At 39.2% G+C, this 24,178-nt stretch overlaps 1 protein-coding gene across 42 annotated transcripts in view; it reads right to left on the bottom strand.

The window, feature by feature from the left end:
* SLMAP (sarcolemma associated protein) overlaps positions 1–24,178 on the bottom strand; it is a 187,399-nt gene that overhangs the window by 14,066 nt on the left and 149,155 nt on the right. For 22 of the 42 annotated variants that reach the window (XM_066245758.1, XM_066245754.1, XM_066245761.1 and 19 more), the window contains 6 exons: positions 20,769–20,849; positions 20,218–20,277; positions 5,542–5,664; positions 3,926–4,000; positions 559–879; positions 5–122 (listed from right to left, as the gene is read on the bottom strand). In XM_066245758.1, coding sequence (XP_066101855.1) covers positions 5–122; positions 559–879; positions 3,926–4,000; positions 5,542–5,664; positions 20,218–20,277; positions 20,769–20,849 — 778 coding nt within the window. The remainder of the gene's footprint in view (positions 1–4; positions 123–558; positions 880–3,925; positions 4,001–5,541; positions 5,665–20,217; positions 20,278–20,768; positions 20,850–24,178) is intronic. The other 20 variants (XM_066245774.1, XM_066245771.1, XM_066245783.1 and 17 more) reach the window with 3 other exon arrangements.

Genomic DNA, 24,178 nt, shown 5'->3' with positions numbered 1-24,178 from the left:
ATACTTGTGCAGTTCTTTTTCTTGTCGCTGAAGTTCTGATGAGAGCAAAACATTTTCCTTTTTTAGAGAATGGCATTCAGTTTCCAATACATTCCATGCCTTTCTCAACTTCTCTAATTCACCTAAAAGAATCACAAAACATATTCATTAATATAGTAACATAACTTCCATAATAATTCAGAGAATAAAGGGAAGAATTTCAAAGAACATCTTTCTTTCCCCTGAAAAACATAGATTTTATATGGTTATTCTTAGATTCCTGTTACTCTGCATCTATAACTGCAGAAAAGTCCCATCACCTTGAACTTTGGTAATTCTTTTTCCTACTTTACTTTTATAAGACAAATAGTTTTTAATAGTATTTAAATAAAATATAAAATTATTAAAAAATTTATTTTATTATAGAACTTGTAGACCTGAAGAATGTTTATAGCCCCACTACAAGACTCTGCTTTGTACAACCAGTTGCTATCAGAGAAAAATAGCCTGAATGGTTAATGTTTACAGGTTATAAGGTTATCATTGTCAAGAGTTAATATGTAAAATACACTTATTCACCTTGTAGCCTTGTTGTTTCCTCTCTCTGCTGGTCTTCACACTGTTGACATCGAAGTTGAAAATTGTTTTGTAGGCTCGTGATTTCTTTCTCATATTCAGACGCTGCTTTCCGCCACCGCTCAAGATCACCTCGCACCTTCTTAAGCTCTTGTTGTAAAGAAGTAATGTCAGTGTCCCGCTCAGAGGCAGCCTTTGCTGCTGCTTGATGAAGAAGCAAAATTTCATCTCGGGCACTAAGCAATTCATCTCGAGTGCTTGTGATTTCACTGTCCTTCTCTTCCCGGAGATTCTCAATATTGATGTGCAACCTCTGCAGTTGGGCTAAAAAAGTATATTTATTTATCATTTTCTTAATCCACAGCAATCAGGAATAAAAGAACAGCCCATACAGGACTGTAGTCACTACACGGCCCAGGCTGTCATAGCTGTTTGTTGCTTTTGAGTAAACTGGACAAGCAACCTATGTTTAATGCACAAAATGTCAAAATACAGAAGCACAAAGGAACCAAAGTAATCCTTATTTCCCCCACACAGAGAAAATTGATTCTATAGTACTTGGTACTTATTCTTCTAGGTATTTTCCATGCATTTATATATACATAAAAACAAAAAGGGAGGGAGCATAATATATGTAATGTTCTCTATCCTGCTGGTGACAAACATCTCTTAATAACAAAAAATTATTACACCGTCTAACTTTTTTTTGACAAATCCTTTATTTTAGACATTGTACGCTATTAAGTTTTTATAACTATAAACAATATTGCTTATAACACAATTCTAATTTTTTTTCTTATGGTGAATTCCTAGACATAGACTTGCTTGGTCAAATGGAAGCATCAGAAAAATCTTTGATTTTCTTGTTTCAATTTTCTGTTCAAATGTCAATTCCTTGAAGCTTTCTCTGATGATTTACCTAAAAAAAGCTCTCTATCATTCTCTATTTATTCTGTCCTTATTGGATGTCTCATTATATATTTATTTACATGTCATTTATCTTTTTAACTAGACTGTACATCTCATGCATGTTCTATCCCCAATACTAGCAGAGTAAATAATCAAGAATTATTGATTGAATTAATAAAATTAATGAATACTGCCTAATCAAAGAGGTACATTTTAAAAAGATCTGGTCTTATGCCCTATCAGTAGAACAGGAAATAATCTGTATAAAATAATAACTAGCTTTAGGACTAAAATACTAGTTTTGATAGCTATAAAACAAGAAAGTTATAGGTAGAAAAATTCCTTAGATAGAAAGAATAATTAAAATAATTAAGAGGATTTAAGGCCAGGAAGGCAGGAGGTTGCTCCATAAATAATCATTAAAGAAAAATATTAGGCCTTTAAAAATTTTAAGAAGCAGAGAGGTAATAGGTTCAAAATCTGAAGAGACAGAGGTAATGACCACAGACTTGTGGACTAAGTACTGAAATTGCATGCTGGCACTAGGGGGCACTCTTTGATGCCTAGGTAAGCCATCTTTAGGACAAAAAGTCAAAGGACCTTCAGGGAAATCTGCCTTTATACAATACAAAATAGTACTTTAGATTCAAATAAGACTTATATAAACTAATGAATAATAGCATTACACTATAATAAGGATTTAAAGAGTTTTCAACTGAGACATATAACCTACACCAGAAATTCTAATTTGATCATAAAAAATTAAAAATGTAAATAATTCAAATATCCCACTCAAAAAAATAAAAGCAAAAAATGAAAAACAAGCCCAAAGACTGGTTTTTCTCTGGGATAATTTAGGGCAAACATCACAGGCTTCATACAATGAGCCTTCATTTCTTCTAAAGTGAGATTACTTGTCTATTTAATTTCTTTTCACCCTATTTCTCAAACTAAAAATTTTATTTTTTTTGTATTTTTCTGAAGTTGGAAACGGGGAGGCAGTCAGACAGACTCCCGCATGCACCCGACCGGGATCCACTGGCATGCCCACCAGGGGGCGATGCTCTGCCCATCATGGGGCGTTGCTCTGTTGCAACCAGAGCCATTCTAGCGCCTGAGGCAGAGGCCATAGAGCCATCCTCAGGGCCCGGGCCAACTTTGCTCCAATGGAGCCTTGGATGCTGGAGGGGAAGAGACAGACAGAGAGGAAGGAGAGGGGGAGGGGTGGAGAAGCAGATGGGCATTTCTCCTGTGTGCCTTGGCCGGGAATCGACCCGGAACTCCTGCATGCCAGGCTGACGCTCTACCGCTGAGCCAACCGGCCAGGGCCTCAAGCTAAAAATTTTAAATATCATTGGTTTCCGGCCCTGGCCGGTTGGCTCAGCGGTAGAGCGTCGGCCTGGCGTGCAGGGGACCCGGGTTCAATTCCCGGCCAGGGCACATAGGAGAAGCGCCCATTTGCTTCTCCACCCCCCCCCTCCTTCCTCTCTGTCTCTCTCTTCCCCTCCTGCAGCCAAGGCTCCATTGGAGCAGAGATGGCCTGGGCGCTGGGGATGGCTCCTTGGCCTCTGCCCCAGGCGCTAGAGTGGCTCTGGTCGTGGCAGAGCGACGCCCCTGAGGGGCAAAGCATCGCCCCCTGGTGGGCAGAGCCTAGCCCCTTGTGGGTGTGCCGGGTGGATCCTGGTCGGGCGCATGCGGGAGTCTGTCTGACTGTCTCTTCCCGTTTACAGCTTTAGAAAAATACAAAAAAAAAAAAAAAAAAAAAAAAATATATATATATATATATATATATATATATATATATATATATATATATATATCATTGGTTTCCTCTTTGACAATGAAGGCAAATTAATCTTGTTTTAGGAATCTTACAATAACATAGGAAAGAAAGATCTCTCCTGGGGTATCTCACAATTATAGCTGCACAGTAGCAGGAGCTCCAGTTCAAAGAAACCCTTAATAGGCAGTGGTCTTTCTGGTCATTTCTGTACCAACCTCGTGATAGCCCACTAAACGGGGGTTGTGAAGAGGAGCCTTTACCACTAAAGGCAGTACAGGAACCATTATTCTATTTCATGTGGTGTATGATTTTTGTTGCAATGACAAGTGTGTTTGGACATTACTAATAATGCCACCAAAAAGCTAAAAGTGCTGATGCACAGAGCAGCTCAAACTCATTTCCGGTCTCAAGGGTCTCTCTGTAGTAACTCACTACAATAACTCAGAAAATGACAAGCCTACCAAATCCGTAGTTTCACCCCAGCTCTTCCCACTCCAGTGTCTTGTTAGAGTATAGGGGAATCTTCCCTTGTATCATCTTTAAAAAAGCTCCCCCAGTTAGAGTCTCAAATTGTAGAGAAGAACAAAAGCCATGAAAAATGGGAACTCTCTGCACTCTTATTTTCTATGCCTCTTGAATCACTAAAAACAATCTCAAATACCTGGGAGTGTTCCATACCTTGAAGAACCTGTATTTGTTTAGTGGATTCCTCAACTTGATTTCGATAGGCTTTTCTTTCTTCTTCCAAAAGAGCTAGAAGTAAAACACAGTATATCTAATTTTGTGAGTTAATGAAAGTATTCAGGTTGGGCAGCTGGAAATTTCTTAAACATTCTCTTCTAAAGGTTAATGAAGGCAACAAAAGTTAGGCAATAAGTATCATCAGTATCAGCAGACAGTTTACAGATTTTAGGAGCACAAAACAGTAGCAAATAATAAATCTATTCAATTGAGTAAGTGGCATTTTCTAGACTTTGAATCACCAAGATACGTGCTATTCTTCACATGAGAAGCATTCTTGATAGTTGTTAATCAGCATTTTGTGCTTAAATTTATAAAACAAACTTAAAATCCTCATGTGTACTACCAAGTACCTAGAAAGTACTGACTAAATAACTGCTGTTGCCCTGGCCGGTTGGCTCAGCAGTAGAGCGTCGGCCTGGCGTGCAGGAGTCCCGGGTTCGATTCCTGGCCAGGGCACACAGGAGAAGCACCCCTCTGCTTCTCCACCCCTCCCCCTTTCCTTCCTCTCTGTCTCTCTCTTCCCTTCCCACAGCCAAGGCTCCATCGGAGCAAAGATGGCCCGGGCGCTGAGGATGGCTCTGTGGCCTCTGCCTCAGGCGCTAGAATGGCTCTGGATGCAACAGAGCGACGCCCAGAGGGGCAGAGCATCGCCCCCTGGTGGGCGTGCTGGGTGGATCCCGGTCGGGCGCATGAGGGAGTCTGTCTGACTGCCTCCCTGTTTCCAGCTTCAGAAAAATGAAAATAAATAAATAAATAAATAAATAACTGCTGTTTGCTAAATACTTTTCAATTAATTAATTAGCTTGGACTCTCCAAAAGGTTCAAGTCAAATGAGTACCAACTCAAGTTTCTTCAAGAAACAGAAAAGAAAGGAAGTAGCAACTTCTCCTTGAGAATCTTCTTCCAGGTCAGGAAGGCCATCTTAGAGATCATGAAGACTCCAGAGGCCATTAACTATCTCCTCATGTTAAGGCTTTTTAAGGTACTAATTGACTACAACCAGTTAGTTACAATAAATGATACAGAAATGTAAGCTCTAGGGGGAATAGCACAGACTCCATTGGCCTATGACACTATAGGTAAGTGAGCTACTAGAAAAGAAATGGTTGGGATGTTAGAAGATTCTATATCTTAACCTAGCCTGATTCCTCCCATTTACTGATAAATACACTAAAAAGCCACACAGAATATAAATCTTCCTTACCTTATAAACTGTGTAGTATACATTAGAGTAACTAAAATCAAAATGTATATACATTGTTTTTTCCTTGTGCTGCACTTAATATGTAATTAATTATTAAGATCTTTCATTGTTAGAGGTCTTTCTTGATGGTCACACCAAAAATGTGAAGGAAGTAGAGCAACTGAATGCTCCTGACTTTACTTATTTGAAACATAAGTTCAGAGAGGTTATGTCCCAAGATCACATATCTAATAAAGTTGTGGATCTGAAACAAGATACCATGCCTCTGGACTCCAAGTTTGGGGCCATTCAGTTGTATCATGTTGCTTCCACATCCCCTAAAGAATCAAAGTAACCTTGATCTCACCTTGAAGTTCAAAGCATTTTTGTTTACTTGCTCTAGCTAGCTCCTGGGCTTCAATCAAATCCTTGCGAAGATGATGAATTTCTTGTTTTGCCTCAATTTCTGACTGTGCACCTTGCAAGTCATCTGACAAAAATATGTTTATTTTAAAAGCAAGAGTTAGTATCATAATATAATTGCTACTCCCAAAGATTAGCAATCTCTTTCATGTTTAGACATGCATAGTTAAACACAGAACAACTGAGTTAAATAAAACTTGGAAGCAAATTATATTAAGCATTTTAGTCATTTTACCCTGAAGAAAGAACACAAGTACAGGTTAAATAAATATATTAGTAATTCATAGCATGGTATTAGAAAAATACATATTAATCCATACTAAAATGATAAATTTCACTCTGTAGAGCAGGGGTCCCCAAACTTTTTACACAGGGGGCCAGTTCACTGTCCCTCAGACCGTTGGAGGGCCGGACTATAAAAAAAACTATGAACAAATCCCTATGCACACTGCACATATCTTAATTTAAAGTAAAAAAACAAAACGGGAACAAATACAATATTTAAAATAAAGAACAAGTAAATTTAAATCAACAAACTGACCAGTATTTCAATGGGAACTATGCTCCTCTCACTGACCACCAATGAGAGGTGCCCCTTCCAGAAGTGCGGCGGGGGCCGGATAAATGGCCTCAGGGGGCCGCATGTGGCCCGTGGGGCCGTAGTTTGGGGACCCCTGCTGTAGAGCTTATGTAAGGTCTGAAATTTAGTAAAACAGGCATAATGCTATTCTTTATTAATTTTGAAATTCTTGATATCAAGTCAGAAAAATTTCTCTTTTAACTTAACTGGAAATGGAAAAGCAGAAACAAAGTTGGTTTTTCAAGAAACAGTGTTTAGCATGATTTCCCCGATTGTGGGATACAAAATAAAAAGTAGGCTGAAGGCTGCACTGTGCTTACTGTGGCATCACTGTTTTCCCAGCACTATACACATCAAATATACTTGCTGAATTATTAAATGATGCAACCTAAATGGTTTTATCAAAATAAATTAGGTCCACCATTACATCTCAAATATGCCTGCTCCCCTCCCTGGCTTCTTTCCTGTTTAGTCACGCTGCTCATCCTTCACTGTATGAAAACTTTCTGCTACTGAACAATGCCTGAATAAATCAGGTAGGTCGTATTCTTTGAGTACATGCCATTTGGCTATTACTTTCGTTTACAAGTAGCTCAGACATAACAATTTTAATCCACCAAAAGAGAGCTGAGAATAAAATATTACAATACAATCACAGAAAGTCTCAAATGTTATATACACATATTTTCACACTCATCGATCACATGAGGGGAGGAGGGAAAACTCTTTCTTATAGTAAAAGCCAGCTAATAAATGTAGAAGAAATGATAGAATTATAAAATCACTATTTGACAAGTGAGAGTTGATTCAGGAAAAAATCAATAGATGCTAAAATTAAATAGATAAAAGGAGTAACAGGAAATTTACATACCAGTGATAAAAAACAGTTCAAAATCAGATACCTCCTTATATGATGTCCAGTATTATTATTGTTATATCCCAACCAAAAATGCACAGCTAATAATGAGGAAACATAAGGTATAGCCAAACTAAGGGACATTTTATAGAATAATGGTTCTCTTCAAAAATGCCAATGTCACAAAATACAAAGAAAGACTTGAGAAACTGTTCCAGATTAAAGGAGACTAAAGAGACATGACAACAGAATGCAACATACAATTCAGAATTTTCTTTGGTCATAAAGGTCATTATTATTATTTTTTTACAGAGACAGAGAGAGAATCAGAGAGAGGGATAGATAGGGACAGACAGACAGGAACGGAGAGAGATGAGAAGCATCAGTTATTAGTTTTTCATTGCAACAACTTAGTTGTTCATTGATTGCTTTCTCATATGTGTCTTGACTATGGGGCTACAGCAGACCGAATAACTCCTTGCTCGAGCCAGCGACTTCAGGTCCAAGCTGGTGAGCTTTGCTCAAACCAGATGGGCCGCCTGACTAGGCGGTGGTGCAGTGGATAAAGCGTCGGACTGGGATGCAGAAGGACCCAGGTTCGAGACCCCAAGGTCGCCAGCTTGAGCGTGGGCTCATCTGGCTTGAGCAAAGCTCACCAGCTTGGACCCAAGGTTGCTGGCTCCAGCAAGGGGTTCCTCGGCCTGCTGAAGGCCCGCGGTCAAGGCACATATGAGAAAGCAATCAATGAACAACTAAGGTGTCGCAATGAAAAGCTGATGGTTGATGCTTCTCATCTCTCTCCGTTCCTGTCTGTCTGTCCTTATCTGTCCCTCTCTCTGGCTCTCTCTCTGTCCCTGTAAATAAGTAAAAACAAACAAAAAAACCAGATGGGCCCACGCTCAAGCTGGTGACCTCGAGGTCTCGAGCCTGGGTCCTCCTCATCCCAGTCTGACACTCTATCCACTGCGCCACCGCCTGGTCAGGGCATAAAGGTCATTATTAAAGCAACTGACAAAATGTGAGTAAGGTCTGTGAATTTGATAATAGTAATAGTATATCAATGTTATTTCCTTTTGAGATCTGTATGATGGTTATGTAAGAGAAATAGAAAATTCACACTGAAGTATTTAGGAGCTATGATACCTGCTGTCTTCTCAATGGTTCAAAGGCACAGAGGGAGGGAAAAGGAAGAGACAAAGGAAGATAATGAATCTACGAATTTCGGCAAAATGTTAACAGCATATAGGGTGAAATGTTAACATTTGGAGAATCTGGATAAAGAATATAAAGATTTGTTCTATTCTTAAAACCTTTCTAAGTCTGAAATTATATCAAAATAAAAAGTTAAGAAAATTTCTACATATACACACATACAAGTAAAGAAAATATGGTAAAATAGTAACAATTGTTGAATCTTGTTGGTGGGCATGTATGGGTATTCTTGGTCCTCTTCAACTTTTTTGCTTTTTGTTTATTTTATTTGCAAGATAGAAGCAGAGACAGAGACAGACAAGAAGGAAGAGAGATCAGAGGCATCAACTCATAGTTGCGGCCTTTTTAGTTGTTTACTGAATGCTTCACATATGTGCCTTGAATGGGGGGCTCCAGCCAAGCCAGTGACCCCTTGCTCAAGCCAGCGACCTTGGATCTTGAGCCCAAGTCCTCAGCATCCCTGTTTGATGCTGTATCCACTGTGCCACCACCTGGTCAGACCAATTTTTCTTGTGTTTGAATGTTTTCTTAATTAAAAAGGTCTTTTGAAATTACCAATCCTAATGACACAGTCTTAGAATGAGCCCCAATCATTTCTTCCCAAATTCTTCTTCCTAACCTATCTTGTTTTTCTGTATTCTAGATCAGGGGTCGGGAACCCTTTTGGGTGAGAGAGCCATGAACGCCACATATTTTAAAATGTAATTCCATAAAAGCCATACAACGACCCATGTACATTATGCATTATCCAATAAAAATTTGGTGTTGTCCCAGAGGAGAGCTGTGATTGGCTCCAGCCACCCGCAACCATGAACATGAGCGGTAGGAAATGGATTATAATACATGAGAATGTTTTATATTTTTAATGTTATTATTATTTTTTATTAAAGATTTGTCTGCGAGCCAGATGCAGCCTGTGGCTCACAAGCCATAGGTTCCCGATCCCTGATCTTAGATTATAAGACTAGAGCAATTCTCTTATTTATATTAAGGACCTATGTTGACTCCTTTGTGTATCAAATCTAGACATCTTTATCTGACTTTTATTTATTTATATTTTTATTATTCTGAAGTTGGAAACAGGGAGGCAGTCAGACAGACTCCCGCATGTGCCCGACCAGGATCCACCTGGCACACCCACCAGGGGGCGATGCTCTGCCTATCTGGGGCATCACTCTGTTGCAACCAGAGCCATTCTAGCGCCTGAGGCAGAGGCCACAGAGCCATCCTCAGTGCCCAGGCCAACTTCGCTCCAATGGAGCCTTGGCTGCGGGAGGGGAAGAGAGAGACAGACAGGAAGGAGGGGGGAGGGGTGGAGAAGCAGATGGGCACTTCTCCTGTGTGCCCTGGCCGAGAATCGAACCCGGGACTCCTGCACGCCAGGCCAATGCTCTGCCACTGAGCCAACCGGCCAGGGCCTTTTATCTGACTTTTAAAGTTCTCCATAATCCAGTCGTCACTTATTTTCATTTATTCACTAACATACTCAATTCCTAATAGTCCCCTTAGTAACTCCAGCTCCTGACTACATTCCTCATTTATCTTTGCTCATGTCAATCTCATTTCCCCCTCTGAACCTGTCATTTAGAGCCCAGGCTCAAGCCTTCACATCTAGCCCCATGACTGCATCTAACTCCCAGCACACAGTGGTTTCTTGCTTCATTTCTAGAACTTAACAGTAAAACCCAAGCAAACCAGGAAGCCTTCCAAGTTCCCTAATTGTTTAATAGCATTTAGTTTCATTTTTAAAAGAACATGAATCTATATAGGTAAACAGGATTTTTGAAAAGACCTTTGAGGTCAAGTATCACACTCCTTTCAATTGATAGATGAGGAAATAAAGGTTCAGATTTCAGAAATGGCTTACACATTTGGGAAATGGTGAAGACAGTACTAGAATTCTCACTCTAGCTCAACCATCTTTCCTATAAATGATGGTACCTTCTTGGTTATATCACAGCTATTAAGCAGTATGCTTTCCTAAGAACCAACTCTTATTTTTTAATCTAGAAATAAGAGGATTCCTATCATTGTTTTCTTTTTAGTCATAAATGTTAAATGCATATATGTTTCATACTTCTGCTCCATATTATACGAAACACACTATACCCCATCTAATACGATGTTAGACATACAGTAAGCACTTAACTGGTTAATATACAAGATAGTCAAAGGTTTGCATATAAAATGTATAAACTTTAAAAATAATAACCATAAATAAATACAACTAAAGAACTTTTATCTTGAGGAAGGGGATCTTTTCATAAATGAATCGTTAAGTAATCCTTCTATCACAGCAGATCTGTCACAGAAGATCTATTAAAGCAAACTTTTTATTATTACTGATTTTTAGAGATAGAGAGGAAGGGAGAGGGAGAGAGAGTCAGAGAGAAAGAGAAGAAAAGATAAAGATTTGTTGTTTCACTTATGTATGCAGTCATTAGTTATATGCCCTGACTGGGGATTGAACCCACAACCTTGGAGTATCAGAATGACACTAACCAACTGAGCTACCTGCCCAGGGATAAAGTAGATATATTTCTTGTCTGCAGCAGAACAATTCTCCTGATCAGTGATGTTGTGAAATAAAACTAATACTTGCCTTTCAAATTTTCAGATTTTATGTTAAGTAATTATTTTCAGGAGACAATTTTAATTTAGAAAACAAGTTCTACTAAAACAAGAATCAACAAACTAGTTCTCTGTACCACATAATAAAAAGGACCAGTATTTTAATTAGAGGAAATATGATATCATGTATCAAATAATGTATATATATAAATTCTACATAGTGTTTCATCATAGAAGTAAAAATATTAACCCAAAATCTTTACAAATTAAGTTTAATATAAACACAAATTACTATATTCAAACTAATCAAGTAGTTAAGTGTGCAGATACTCATTTCAGAAAAGCAAGTGACAATTTTTTTCCCCCCAAAGACAAATGAGCAAATCTTTTTCTGCTAAGGTTGATCAACGGCTCATTGCATTTCACACAGTTGTGTAGGAAAATGTATTACTAGTTTATTGTGGCTTGAGTCTATTCTCATGGTGTCTTACTTTTGTCACAGAAAGGGACCTTTTGTATCAATCTACTTCACCATCTTGGGAAAAGTGTTGTGATGTGTATTGGTGGAAAGTATTTAGAATAAAGATAAAGTCTTACTGACCCAAATCTATTTTGTTTAGTTGTACAAGTCAAATGGAAATAAATTTTTTTAGGAGCTATGATGGCATAGAAAGTAACAGAATCTATTTTCCCTTTAACACAAATGGTTTATATTTAGAATTACCTGGTGTATGTACAGTATGGGTCAGAGGCTAGCTTTACTCAGACTAAGGCTAAATCCTATAAAGACTTCCATGCCACACGAGAACCCATTAAATCAGTGGTAGTCAACCTGGTCCCTACCGCCCACTAGTGGGCATTCCAGCTTTCATGGTGGGTGGTAGCAGAGCAACCAAAGTATAAATAAAATAGATTTAACTATAGTAAGTTGTTTTATAAAGATTTATTCTGCCAAACAGTGAAAATCTGACATAAAGTACTTGGTAAGTAATTATTATTATTATATGCTTTAACTTGTTGTAACTCTGCTTTATAAATTTTATAAAGTAAAGTTACTTCCCTACTTTATAATCACCATTACTGTGGAAGCAGCGGGTGGTTAGAAAATTTTACTACTAACAGAGATACAAAAGTGGGCGGCAGTATAAAAAGGTTGACTACCCCTGCACTAAATGAACCAACCTTGGCACATGCTATACTTACATGATATTCTAAATTAAATTTGGTCTATTTCTTCTTAAGAATAACTGGAGATTTAACTTAAACTCTGCTCTTTGCTCTGAAAATAAAGATACTATGAACTACTTGGTAAGGGCCAAATCAAAGCATTTTCCCAAGTTCTATTTTGCATGTTTGCTGAGGCTGATGTAGCCACATGTTAACTCATCTACTGATAGAAGTGATCTGGCTGAGGCAGCAGGCCAGGTGGGTGCTTCCTTTTACAACTACCAGCACTCCTCCCTTTGGAAGGTCTGATGACAGTTTAGGCTTGGTTGATGAGAACAACCTTTATAATGGAAAAAGACTGTTTTTCCCTTGTGGGTATGTGCAGCCATATGAGACAGTCCTAGGGAGCAGCCTGCAATTGCTGATTTTCACACCTTTGCCATTCCTTCTGACCAGCTAAGTTCATTATTTATTTATTTATTTTTGTATTTTTCCAAAGTGAGAAGCAGGGGGTGGGGGTGGGAGTGGACAGACTCCTGCATGCGCCCAACTGGGATCCACCCAGCATGCCCACCACGGTGCGATGCCTGGCCCCTCTGGGGCATTGTTCCGACATAATCGGAGCCATTCTAGCGTTGGAGGCAGAAGCCATGGAGCCATCCTCAGTGCCTGGGCCAACTTTGCTCCCATGGAGCCTTGGCTGCGGGAGGGGAAGAAAGAGATAGAGAGGAAGGAGAGGGGTAAGGTTGAAGAAGCAGATGGGCGCTTCTGTGTGCCCTGGCCGGAAACCGAACCCGGGACTTCCACAAGCTGGGCTGACGCTCTACCACTAAGCCAAATGGCCAGGCCTGCTAACTTCCTTCATGATAATTGGATCTTTAATTGGTTCCTTTGTCCTCCCCATTGTTCTCTTCTTCCTCCTCTATAATTTTCCCTTGCTTCTATGGTCCACCTCTATGCAAAGAATTTCCCAAAGAGGTTAGCTGTGCTCTCCAAAGTTTCCACCACACCTATTTAAAACACTATCAACACTCTTTCATGATTGTAGCCTCGCATGTGTCTTATCTTTGTATCTCTTAGATCAATGAATCTTTCAAAAATAAATGACAATGACTTTCTAGTCCTAGTTTCTGTTTTGCACATCCAAAAGCATTTCTAGTTTCCAGGGTGACAATATCAAACAAGGGCACCTTCAAATGTGAAAGGGACCACTTTTAATAATTCCCTGGGACAACAGGCATAAATGGTTCTAGGCAAACCAGAGCCTATGGTCACCATTTCTGTTTGACCCAAGCCCAAATAAAACCATTACTTTCTTACCAGGATACCTCTTCTTCCAGAAAGAAATACTTCTTTAAATAACATCACCATCCTTTTGGGCATTCAGGGTCAAATGCTAAAATTATATCTGACTTTCACTTCTCTCTCATATACTGATTCTTAGACCTATGGATTCCAGATTATTATAAAGGGATTCCAGATTGTGATCAAGAACTACAGGGCCCCAAACTAGACTTTCTTCTTTGATTTAAATTTCCACAACAGTCATTGCAGTTCAGACTGTCAGTGATTACCTACACCTCCTAATTGATTGCCCTACCTCCAGCTTCCAATTTATCCAACAAATCTCCCAGAAATATAGGTCTAATCAAATTTCTGTGCTGAGGCCACTGAATTCCACCAAAATAATCAGCCCAACTTATCTAGCTTGTAGTTTTTTTTTTCTAGCTTATAGTTTTTAATATTTCCTTTGAGATGATATCCCAATCTTCTCTTCTTAAAACCCTAAAAATGTATTGCTATCAATATATTCTCCAAAAGTCAAGAACTAAAAATAAGAAATAACTGTAATTCAATTATCACATTGAAAATAAGTAATTCCTTATTGTTGGGCAGATAAAATATATTATGCTCACTTTGTTAAAGATGGCGCTGCCCACATGAAAGCTGTCGCCCAGGTGATATTAATGTGTGTTGGGGGCGGGCTATGGGCAGGCAGGATCCTTGTAGCCTGGGGCTTGGTTTTAGGACTAAGTCTTTCCCACCCTTTTTGATGTGGGGTGGTGCAATCCCATCATGCCTCAGATAAGTGATTTTGTATTAGAGACTTCGCTATTTTGTATATTGAATTAAAGGTTTTAATTTCTACACTATAAAATGGAGGCAGGACGGGAGTTTGCTCTCTTGGTTCCTGGGATTATTAGCATTAGAGAGGAGAGAGCAGAGAAAGGCCACGTGGAGGAGGCCAGGAGAAGCAGCCAAGATGGCGGAGTGTTGAGTGAGAAGCCAGTTTGTGCAGAGTTTGTGCAGGGAGAAGGAGGGAGATGGGGAACAGAGGTGAATAAAGTCTGGTGAGCTAGAAACCTTTGATTCTAGGAAACTTGGATAAGTCAGTAGCTTTGTGAGAACTGAATGTGAGTGGGTTTTGGAGACCAGTGTGTGTTTTTACTTGCCCGCCGGGTGCAAGCTATGATTAAAGATGATGGCCCACCAGTTTTTGGCTCCATTGTTTCTTTACCGACTATCCGAATCCAATGCAAATCTTCATGGGCTAGGCGGCTGTGATGGTGGCCCTGGCTATTGGCTTAACACTTATTATCCATTTAGAATTAAAAACTTCCCAATTGTGTCTAATTTCTTTGGCAGTTGGATTGTTCAAATGAATATGTAAGCAATGTTCACACATTACATTTAGTTGATGACACATCTCTTAAATCTCTTTTAATTTATAGGATCCTCATTCCTCTTTACTTTTCCACCGCAAATCTTGCAATTTACTTGAAAGTGGGTCATACAGCCTACAGAATTTTCCACATTCTGATTTTGCTGTTGTATCCACATTTAGAATAAGCCCCTAGCCTAGCTCTTTACAAGTCCTGCAAGTTGACCAGATTCAGATTCAGGGTTTTTTTTAGTATTGAATACGTCATAAATGGTGTTACACATTTTCAGGGTCATCTCAAAAGATACTTCTTCATGAGCTCAACCTGCTTTCCTCCCCATCTTCCAAAATAAACAAAATAAACAAATTTTAAAAATCCGAACATTTTTTCTCCTTTCTTTGACTCCTAATTGCAACATCTACCAAGAAGCAGCTTATCTTCTGTAACCTTTCAATCACCATTTGACTAGAAATTCCTCCCACTCCAAGGACAGTCTTATCAGACTTTGAAACCATGAATTGCCCTGGTACAGTTCCCTAAGTCGAGCAAACTTGCATTCAATACCACTTAGACTGAATTCCAGTTTTCTTTTTATCATTTTTTGAAAATGATTTCAAGCATAGAAAAACCTGTGGTTTAAGCCATATCTTTATTTCTCGTTCAAAAGTGGCATAAATTTTTGGTTGAAAATAATTAATATTTCAGGAAAAAGGTACTCTTGCTATCATCCTCTGTTGGTCAAATACATTTTTAAATATGATATATGTTTGCTCACTCATAGTTTGCATTGGGTGTGGCAGACAGGCTGGAAGCAGGCTGGTCGTTACAGCCTGAGGCTTAGTTTTAAGACTAAGCTTTTCCCCACACCCTTGACTGATTGCATGATGTGGGGTGGTGCACTCTTATAAGGAATCCCATTATGCCTCAGATAAGTGACTTTGTATCAGAGACTTCTTTGTTTGTATATTGGATTAAAAGGTTTTGATTTCTATACTATAAAGTGGGGCAGACTGGGAGCTTGCTCTTTCTTGGTTCCTGAGTTTAGCATTAGAGAGGAGAGCAGAGAAAGGCCACGTGGAGGAGAGGAGGAGGAGCCAAAATGGCAGAATGCTGAAGGAGAAGCCAGTTTGTGTAGAGTTTGTGCAGAGAGAAGGATATGGGGAACAGAGTTGAATAAGGCTAGTGAGCTAGAAACCTTTGATTCTAGGAAACTCGGATAAGTCAGTAACTTTGTGAGCACTGAATGAGTGGGTTTTGAGCCCAGTATGTGTTTTTACTTGCCCGCTGGGAGCAAGCTAGGATTAAAGGTAATGCCCACCAGTTCTTGGCTCCGTTGTTTCATTACCATCTGTCTGAATCAAACGCGAACCTGCACGGGCCAGGCGGCTGTGATGGTGGCCGTGCCTACTGTCTTTACATTCTCTTATTTACGTCTCATGGTAAATGTTTAATCTACTTTATTTTCTTAATCCTAGATGACTAACATGAAGGTTAGCATACTATAATTCCAAAAAAACATTAGCTATTTTTAAAAAGAGTAAAATTTGAGAATAAAGGGGCTACTTAAACTAGCTTTTATACAGTTATAAAGGTTAATACTGTGGTCTAATAATTTACTATTCATTTAAGAAAAACACTCTGTCAACCAATTGAATTTATATAGGTTATAAAGCACAATCACACATAATCAAGCATAACCCAAATGTTTCTAATAAACAGCAGCGAATACCGTACATTATTTTTAAGAATTTATAGCCTGACCTGTGGTGGCGCAGTGGATAAAGCATCGACCTGGAATGCTGAGGTCGCCGGTTCAATACCCTGCACTTGCCTGGTCTAAGGCACATATGGGAGTTGATGCTTCCTGCTCCTCCCCTCTTTCTCTCTTTCTCTTTCTCTCTCTCTCTCTCTCTCCCCTCTCAAAATGAATAAATAAAAAAAAATTAGGAATGGAGTTTATGGGTGTTAATTATAAAAAAAAATTTATACAAATCTTTTTTTTTCTTTTTCTTTCAGAGACAGAGAGAGAGTCAGAGAGAGGGACAGACAGACAGGAACAGAGAGAGATGAGAAGCATCAATCATCAGTTTTTCATTGTGACACCTTAGTTGTTCATTGATTGATTTCTCATATGTGCCTTGACCGCGGGCCTTCAGCAGACCAAGTAACCCCTTGCTCGAGGCAGCAACCTTGGGTCCAAGCTGGTGAGCTTTTGCTCAAACCAGTTGAGCCCGCGCTCAAGCTGGTGACCTCGGGGTCTCGAACCTGGGTCCTTCCGCATCCCAGTCTGACGCTCTATCCACTGTGCCACTGCCTGGTCAGGCTACAAATCTTACAAAAGAAAAAAACAATGAATTAAACAACTATTTAGGGCCATGGTAGCTGTTTCTTGGAGACATTTCTAAAATAACCCTGACTTTAAACTCGTTGATTGTTCTTTATATCTAATTAGCGACTGAATTAAGTCCATTCTTAAAATCAAGCTGCAAAATCTTTCAGTAGGTGTTGATAAAGATACTACTTCGTTACCAAAAATTGGCAATCATGGCCCTGGCAGATTGGCTCAGTGGTAGAGCGTCGGCCTGGCATGCAGAAGTCCCGGGTTCAATTCCCGGCCAGAGCACACAGGAGAATCGCCCATCTGCTTCTCCCCCCCTCCCCCCCTCCTTCCTCTCTGTCTCTCTCTTCCCCTCCCGCAGCGGGGCTCCATTGGAGCAAAGATGGCCTGGGCGCTGGGGATGGCTCCTTGGCCTCTGCCCCAGGTGCTAGAGTGGCTCTGGTTGCAACAGAGCGACGCCCCGGAGGGGCAGAGCATCGCCCCCTGGTGGGAAGAGCGTCGCCCCCTGGTGGGTGTGCCGGGTGGATCCCAGTAGGGCACATGCGGGAGTCTGTCTGACTGTCTCTCCCCGTTTCCAGCTTCAGAAAAATACAAAAATAAAAAATAAAAAAATTGGCAATCATATAGTAACCTAAGACAAGTTTGGGGGTTCTATTTTTGTTTTTCTACGCTAATGTGAAGTAAGGTTAAGAAATTCTTCACCAATGGCACCCCAAGCAATTAGCATCATCAGGACACCCACCCTCCCCTTCCACAGGCACCCTGCATTTTCCAGTCTTTCCCACAATTTTCCCTTTTATGGGCACTCATATAGATATAATTTAGCCTTCCTGTGGTACTCAAGGATTAAAAAAAAATTCTGTGACATGGTAAAGTAATAAACACATAATTATTATTTTTGAAGATCTAATTGTCTTTATTAAGTGATTTATGAATTGGGTAGTATCCCATCTAGCAACTAGAAGGGCATTCATTATTAATTGGTAAAGATCCACCACCAACAACCACTTTTTCCTAATAGATAAAGTAGACAATTTTTTTTTTAAATCTCAGAATCTTATTCAATTGATAAAAAGGTACTCTGTAACAGACTGGTCTGTTTTTATCAATCACCATTACTATTATAAGTGTCTTCATTATGGTGCAGTGCTTAACATGTTATATTTCCAACATCATGGTAAATGCATTATTTAATTTAATCCTCAAAATAATCCTATGAAGTCAGTTTTTCCCAGTCTGACAAATAAAAAGTGAAGCACAGAGGGTTAAGCAATCTGCCCAAGGACATATTACAAGTAAATGGCAAAACTGAGATTAAGCCCAGAGCTCTTTGACTCTTAGTTTCTTGGCTAGAGTGTTACTTTCCTAATGCTCTTGTGGTTTTATAACTTTGATGTAAGAGGTCTGTTACTAATTCATTCAACAAATATCTGAGTTTTACTGAACATCTGGCATTCTGGTGGGCAATGGTATAAAAATAAAAATTTAGAACAGACTGACAGAATTATAAAAGCACAAATAATAGTTGAATATAATTAACACGATCATAAACGCTACTTAAAAATCAATCTGAACTTGCTGCTGAAAAGATTTCTGGAGATTTCTACAGTAAAAAAAAAAGATCGTAAGAACAGCTACTTTTGTATGACAGATTTTCATTACTCATTCACCTTCCTTTTTGTTTCTCTATGTTCCCACAAAGGCCCAAGGGTTTTCAGTAACAACTTTTTAAAAAATTATTTATTTATTTATTAATATTAGAGAGGAGAGACAGAGAGAGAAGGGAGAGAGAAGGGAGAGAGAAGGGGTGAAGGCGCAGGAAGCATCAACTCCCATATGTGCCTTGACAGGGCAAGCCCAGGGTTTCAAACTGGCAACCTCAGCATTCCAGGTCGACGCTTTATCCACTGCACCACCACAGGTCAGATCAGTAACAACTTTTTATATAATAACAGTATCGCATTTCTGTGAGAAATCAGAAATGATCCAAGATGATTTCTGGACTATGCAAATATTAACTTAGATTTTTTATTTCAACACTAGAGAAAAAGCATGCCTTATCAACATTAAAGATGCTCTGAGAGGTGTGATGGAAAATATGCTCAGACTTAAAGATAAGTTGGCAATTCATTGCCTGGGTCAGTAATCTTCAGGGCTTCCCTTGGTAATGGAATTCAACCAAAGGTGGCTCAAAGAATCATATGAGCTTCAGTGTCCAAGGGAAGGAAAAAAGGCCAGGATGCCCAGACTAAGAAACTCTTAAGAAAAAACAGGTAATCTCTTTGTTAATCACCCTCAATCCTCATTATTGCACAACCAGGACAACAGAGAGGTCATGCAAGGTGAAACTAAGGCTTCCTGTGTAATCTAAAACTCAGGGTCTGGACTGGGAAATCCCTTAATAGCCTAGCCAGAAGCAAAAGTATTTCTACACAGAAACTTCCACAGGCTGCTTTTCTGCTGCTGATTTCAGAGAGCTTCCTGGTGTTGGTCCATTGCTACCAACATGCTTAACCAACTGGTCTGAACTTATATGTATTTCCTGTGTTCAATAAGGCAACATAAAAGAATCTAAAATGCTGATAATCACAGATTTATAAATAAGCCAACCCAAGGCACTTCATTTTAAAAACACTTCTATAAATGCTGATTTATTACCTACCCACTTCATTCTAAATAAATAAATATCAAGACATTATATACTTCTTATTTAGAAGTGAGACAAGTGAAAGAATTTATTGCACACAGTGCTTATTTTACCCCCATATCTAGATGAATGTCCTCGAACCTGGCTATTTTTATTAGAGAAGAAAAACCAGAAAATGAGAAAATTTACAACTGCTATGCTATCATATGATAACAGAGCAAACAGATGGCTTTTTCAAGAAAGTTAATAGTTCTACTTTTTTCTAATTTATGTTAAAATAATAAATTTCTATCAGAGACATCAAGGTAAACACAAAAAAACATAGCTAAATCTCATAGTCTATCACTTTCTGCTTTGCCCTTTATAAACTAGATTGATACAAATAATTTCACAATTTAACTATTTTTGTTTGAAGCACTGGCATCAACACCAACATTTTTATTTTAGCTCCTGCTACTTTACAGAACCTATCCTAAATTTTTCATTAAAACTTAAAACTTCACATTATACCTGAAACTAATTTTGTGGCAAGGGGTAAACAACCTGATGCCCTGGTTTAAAATGTCATAAAAACATGTTAAAGTACCTTTTAATAGGGACACTTTAGCAAGCGGTTCATTTAGGTCTTGCTCATCCATTTGGATGTCTACAGGGGGAAAAAGATAATTACAAACAGTACTCAACTCGATCAGCAAGTTGTCACAATCAAAATAAATAACTAAAATTTATATTCCTATATTCCTATTATATTGTTTTCTTTTTATGATTTTATTTTTTTAGAGAGAGAGAGAAAAAGCAGTAGCAGGAAGCGTTAACTTGTAGTTGCTTCACATTTGTGCCTGGACCAGGGAAGCACAGTTTCTAACTGATGACCTCAGCATTCCAGGTCCATGCTCTATCTACTGCGCCACCACAGGTCAGGCTCCTACCGCATTTGAATAGTTGAAATTTATACAGCTATTGTATTTGGATAGTTTTATCAATATACCAAATAATCAAGAAAGTGATTTGATAAGTGGAAGCACTGCTTTTCCCTCGAACACAAACTTTCAAATCTCTACCCACATTAACCTAAATATCTAAACTGTTTGCTAACGGTAACATCTACAGATTAATAAACATTAATTTAAAGCTCACCTGTAGTGTCGTCACTACTTTTTTCCTTGCTTGGACTCAGAGTATCTGATAAATCAGATTCCTTTGCTCTTGCCTGGTTTTCTACCAAGAAAAAAAATTAAAAGTAGAATCTTATTATAATCAAATAGCTTCCATCAATAAAACTGCTTCAGGCTATGCGTGCTCTAAATCTACTGGTATGCAAAATACTTTCAAAATCAACTGAGGTCACTAAGTCTCTTACTTCTTCACCACTCTAGTCCAAAATGGAATGCTGGTTATTACACGTAGCTCATATTAAATTATAATGTGGATCATGTCTGCTGTGCAGAGGGCTGGGGCTTTTGTTCAAGGCTGTCCACTGGCCAACTGGAAATAAAAATGAAGCAAGCTTTGCTCAAGTATTCATAGAACTGCAACAAATATAGCAAAATTCCCAGGACAATGTGGCATTGTATGAAGATGATGAAAGAAAATGGCTCTATTATATAAAAACACTAGTAACGTCGCCTTAGCAAGAAAATTTACATTCATAACAAAACTGAAATAAACTCACAATTATTTGTTATAAAAGTAACTTTTAAAACAATAAAATTAACAGCTTTTTATATGTAAAGAAAATACAACAGAACCTAAACCACAATGAGAGAAAAACCTTTTAAAAAAGTTGTATATTTGCAACTAGTGTGCTACCTAATCCAATGAAGGTATTTTAGGTATAATTTTCAACAAAATGATCTAAAAAATCCTTCCTGTAACTCTAACAATTAATTATAGATGACTGACAATAAATTAGGCCCTAGACTTTCATCTAAAATGACACATCTATGTATTCTATGATATGCATTAGGATAGCATTTACAGTGATGATTATTCCTCTGACCATAATCCTATAGCATCTCCCTATTCTCCACAAAGCCTTGGACAATTAGTCATAATCTGGTCCCTGCATTGATTCCCACAAGAGCTCTGTTTCACTCACACTCGACTCTTTACAGGGCCTCAGCATGTCAGCTCATTATGACCTGAAATTCTTTGCTTAAAGCTGAATTTCCCTAAACTCAATGACCATTCTCTCTTCTTTATTCATTCTGTAAGGTACAGCTTAAGTCCTATCACTTCTAAGGAAGTCTTCATATCTCTAGCATGCTGCTCCATTTTATTGCATCTTCTGTATCACATGATTTAGAAATTAATCATGTTCTATTTGATATCATTCTGTTTGCATATATATCTTACTTCCTTAGTGAGATTATAAATTCATTAAGCATATAATTATGTTTATAATGTTATAAAATTATAACTTACTTTATATGTAATTGACTGTACTGTTTGTGGTGATATGTATAAGAACTTAAATGTACATATCTACTTCTAGTATTTTTCCTAAGGAAATAATAGACTACATATAGTATCTATAAAAATGTTCACTGTAGCATTGTTCATCAAGAAGTGGAAAATAGCCTGACCAGGTGGTGGTGCAGTGGATAGAGCGTCGGACTGGGATGCAGAGGACCCAGGTTTGAGACCCCGAGGTCGCCAGCTTGAGCACGCAGGCTCATCTGGTTTGAGCAAAGCTCACCAGCTTGGACCCAAGGTCGCTGGGTCGAGCAAGGGGTTACTTGGTCTACTGAAGGCCCGCGGTCAAGGCACATATGAGAAAGCAATCAATGAACAACTAAGGTGTCGCAATGCGCAACAAAAAACTAATAATTGATGCTTCTCATCTCTCTGTTCCTGTCTGTCCCTGACTATCCCTCTCTCTGACTCTCTGTCTCTAAAAAAAAAAAAAAAAAAGTAGAAAATATTCAAGATATTGAGTACTATTAAGTAAAAAATAAAGTCTATTAAAGAACAGTATACATAGCCCTGGCTGTATAACTTTGTTCGTTAGAGCATCATCCAAATATGCAAAGGTTTCTGGTTCAATCCCAGGTCAAGCAAATACAACAGAAACAGATCGATATTTCTCTCTCTCACTCTCTCTGTCTTCTCCTCTCTCACTTTCCTGCTCCCTCCCTTCCTCTCTCTAAAATCAATAAAATAAAAATTAAAAAAAAGAAAAGTAAGTATAATATAACCCCATTTTGATAGAAAATAGTTATACATTTAGCTATGAATTTTTTAAATGTTTACTTTACTGAGTTTAGAGATAGAAAGGAAGAGAGAAGGAGAGACAGGAACATCAAATCTGTTCTTGTATGTGCCCTGACCGGGGATCAAAAAGGCAACCTCTGCACTTCAGGACGATGCTCTAATTCAGTGGTTCTCAAACTTTTTGAAGTTGGGGTGCATTTAAAATCCTACAAATAATTGTAGGTGCATTATATACAAATTTCTGAGAAATATGTTATAATAATTAAGTCAAATATTAAAGAAAAAATATAAAGTCCAAGCGTGCTTTTATGGTAATAAAACAAAATAAATACGACAAAATTAAATTTATTCTGACATTAAAAAACATTTTAGGCCCTGGCCGGTTGGCTCAGTGGTAGAGCGTCGGCCTGGCGTGCAGAAGTCCCAGGTTCGATTCCCGGCCAGGGCACACAGGAGAAGCACCTATTTGCTTCTCCACCCCTCCCCCTCTCCTTCCTCTCTGTCTCTCTCTTCCCCTCCCGCAGCCAGCGAGGCTCCATTGGAGCAAAAATGGCCCCGGAGCCCTGGCCGGTTGGCTCAGCGGTAGAGCGTCGGCCTAGCGTGCGGAGGACCCGGGTTCGATTCCCGGCCAGGGCACACAGGAGAAGCGCCCATTTGCTTCTCCACCCCTCCGCCGCGCTTTCCTCTCTGTCTCTCTCTTCCCCTCCTGCAGCCAAGGCTCCATTGGAGCAGAGATGGCCCGGGCGCTGGGCATGGCTCTGTGGCCTCTGCCTCAGGCGCTGGAGTGGCTCTGGTCGCAATATGGCGACGCCCAGGATGGGCAGAGCATCGCCCCCTGGGGGGCAGAGCACCGCCCCTGGTGGGCGGGCCGGGTGGATCCCGGTCGGGCGCATGCGGGAGTCTGTCTGACTGTCTCTCCCTGTTTCCAGCTTCAGAAAAATGAAAAAAAAAAAAAAAAAAAAGGCCCCGGCGCTGGGGATGGCTCCTTGGCCTCTGCCCCAGGCGCTAGAGTGGCTCTGGTCACAACAGAGCGAGGCCCCGAGGGGCAGAGCATCGCCCCCTGGTGGGCAGAGCGTCGCCCCCTGGGGGGCGTGCCAGATGGATCCTGGTAGGGCACATGCGGGAGTCTGTCTGACTGTCTCTCCCCGTTTCTAGCTTCAGAAAAAGAAAAAAAAACCAAAACATTTTAATGTTACATTTTTGAGTTATACTTTTTAGAATTTGTAAAAAAGAGTTAAAAAATAAAAAAAACGACAAAAAAGTTATCTTTATATATATATAGATACATTCTTAGTAAGATTTAGTAAATTTGGCAGGTCCCTGTGCAAATGTGT

Source organism: Saccopteryx bilineata, chromosome 10 (assembly GCF_036850765.1).
Source record: "Saccopteryx bilineata isolate mSacBil1 chromosome 10, mSacBil1_pri_phased_curated, whole genome shotgun sequence".
NCBI classification, from domain to species: Eukaryota; Metazoa; Chordata; class Mammalia; order Chiroptera; family Emballonuridae; genus Saccopteryx; species Saccopteryx bilineata.
Note: the sequence above shows the minus strand (reverse complement) of the source record. Positions and strands in the feature narration are given on the sequence as shown.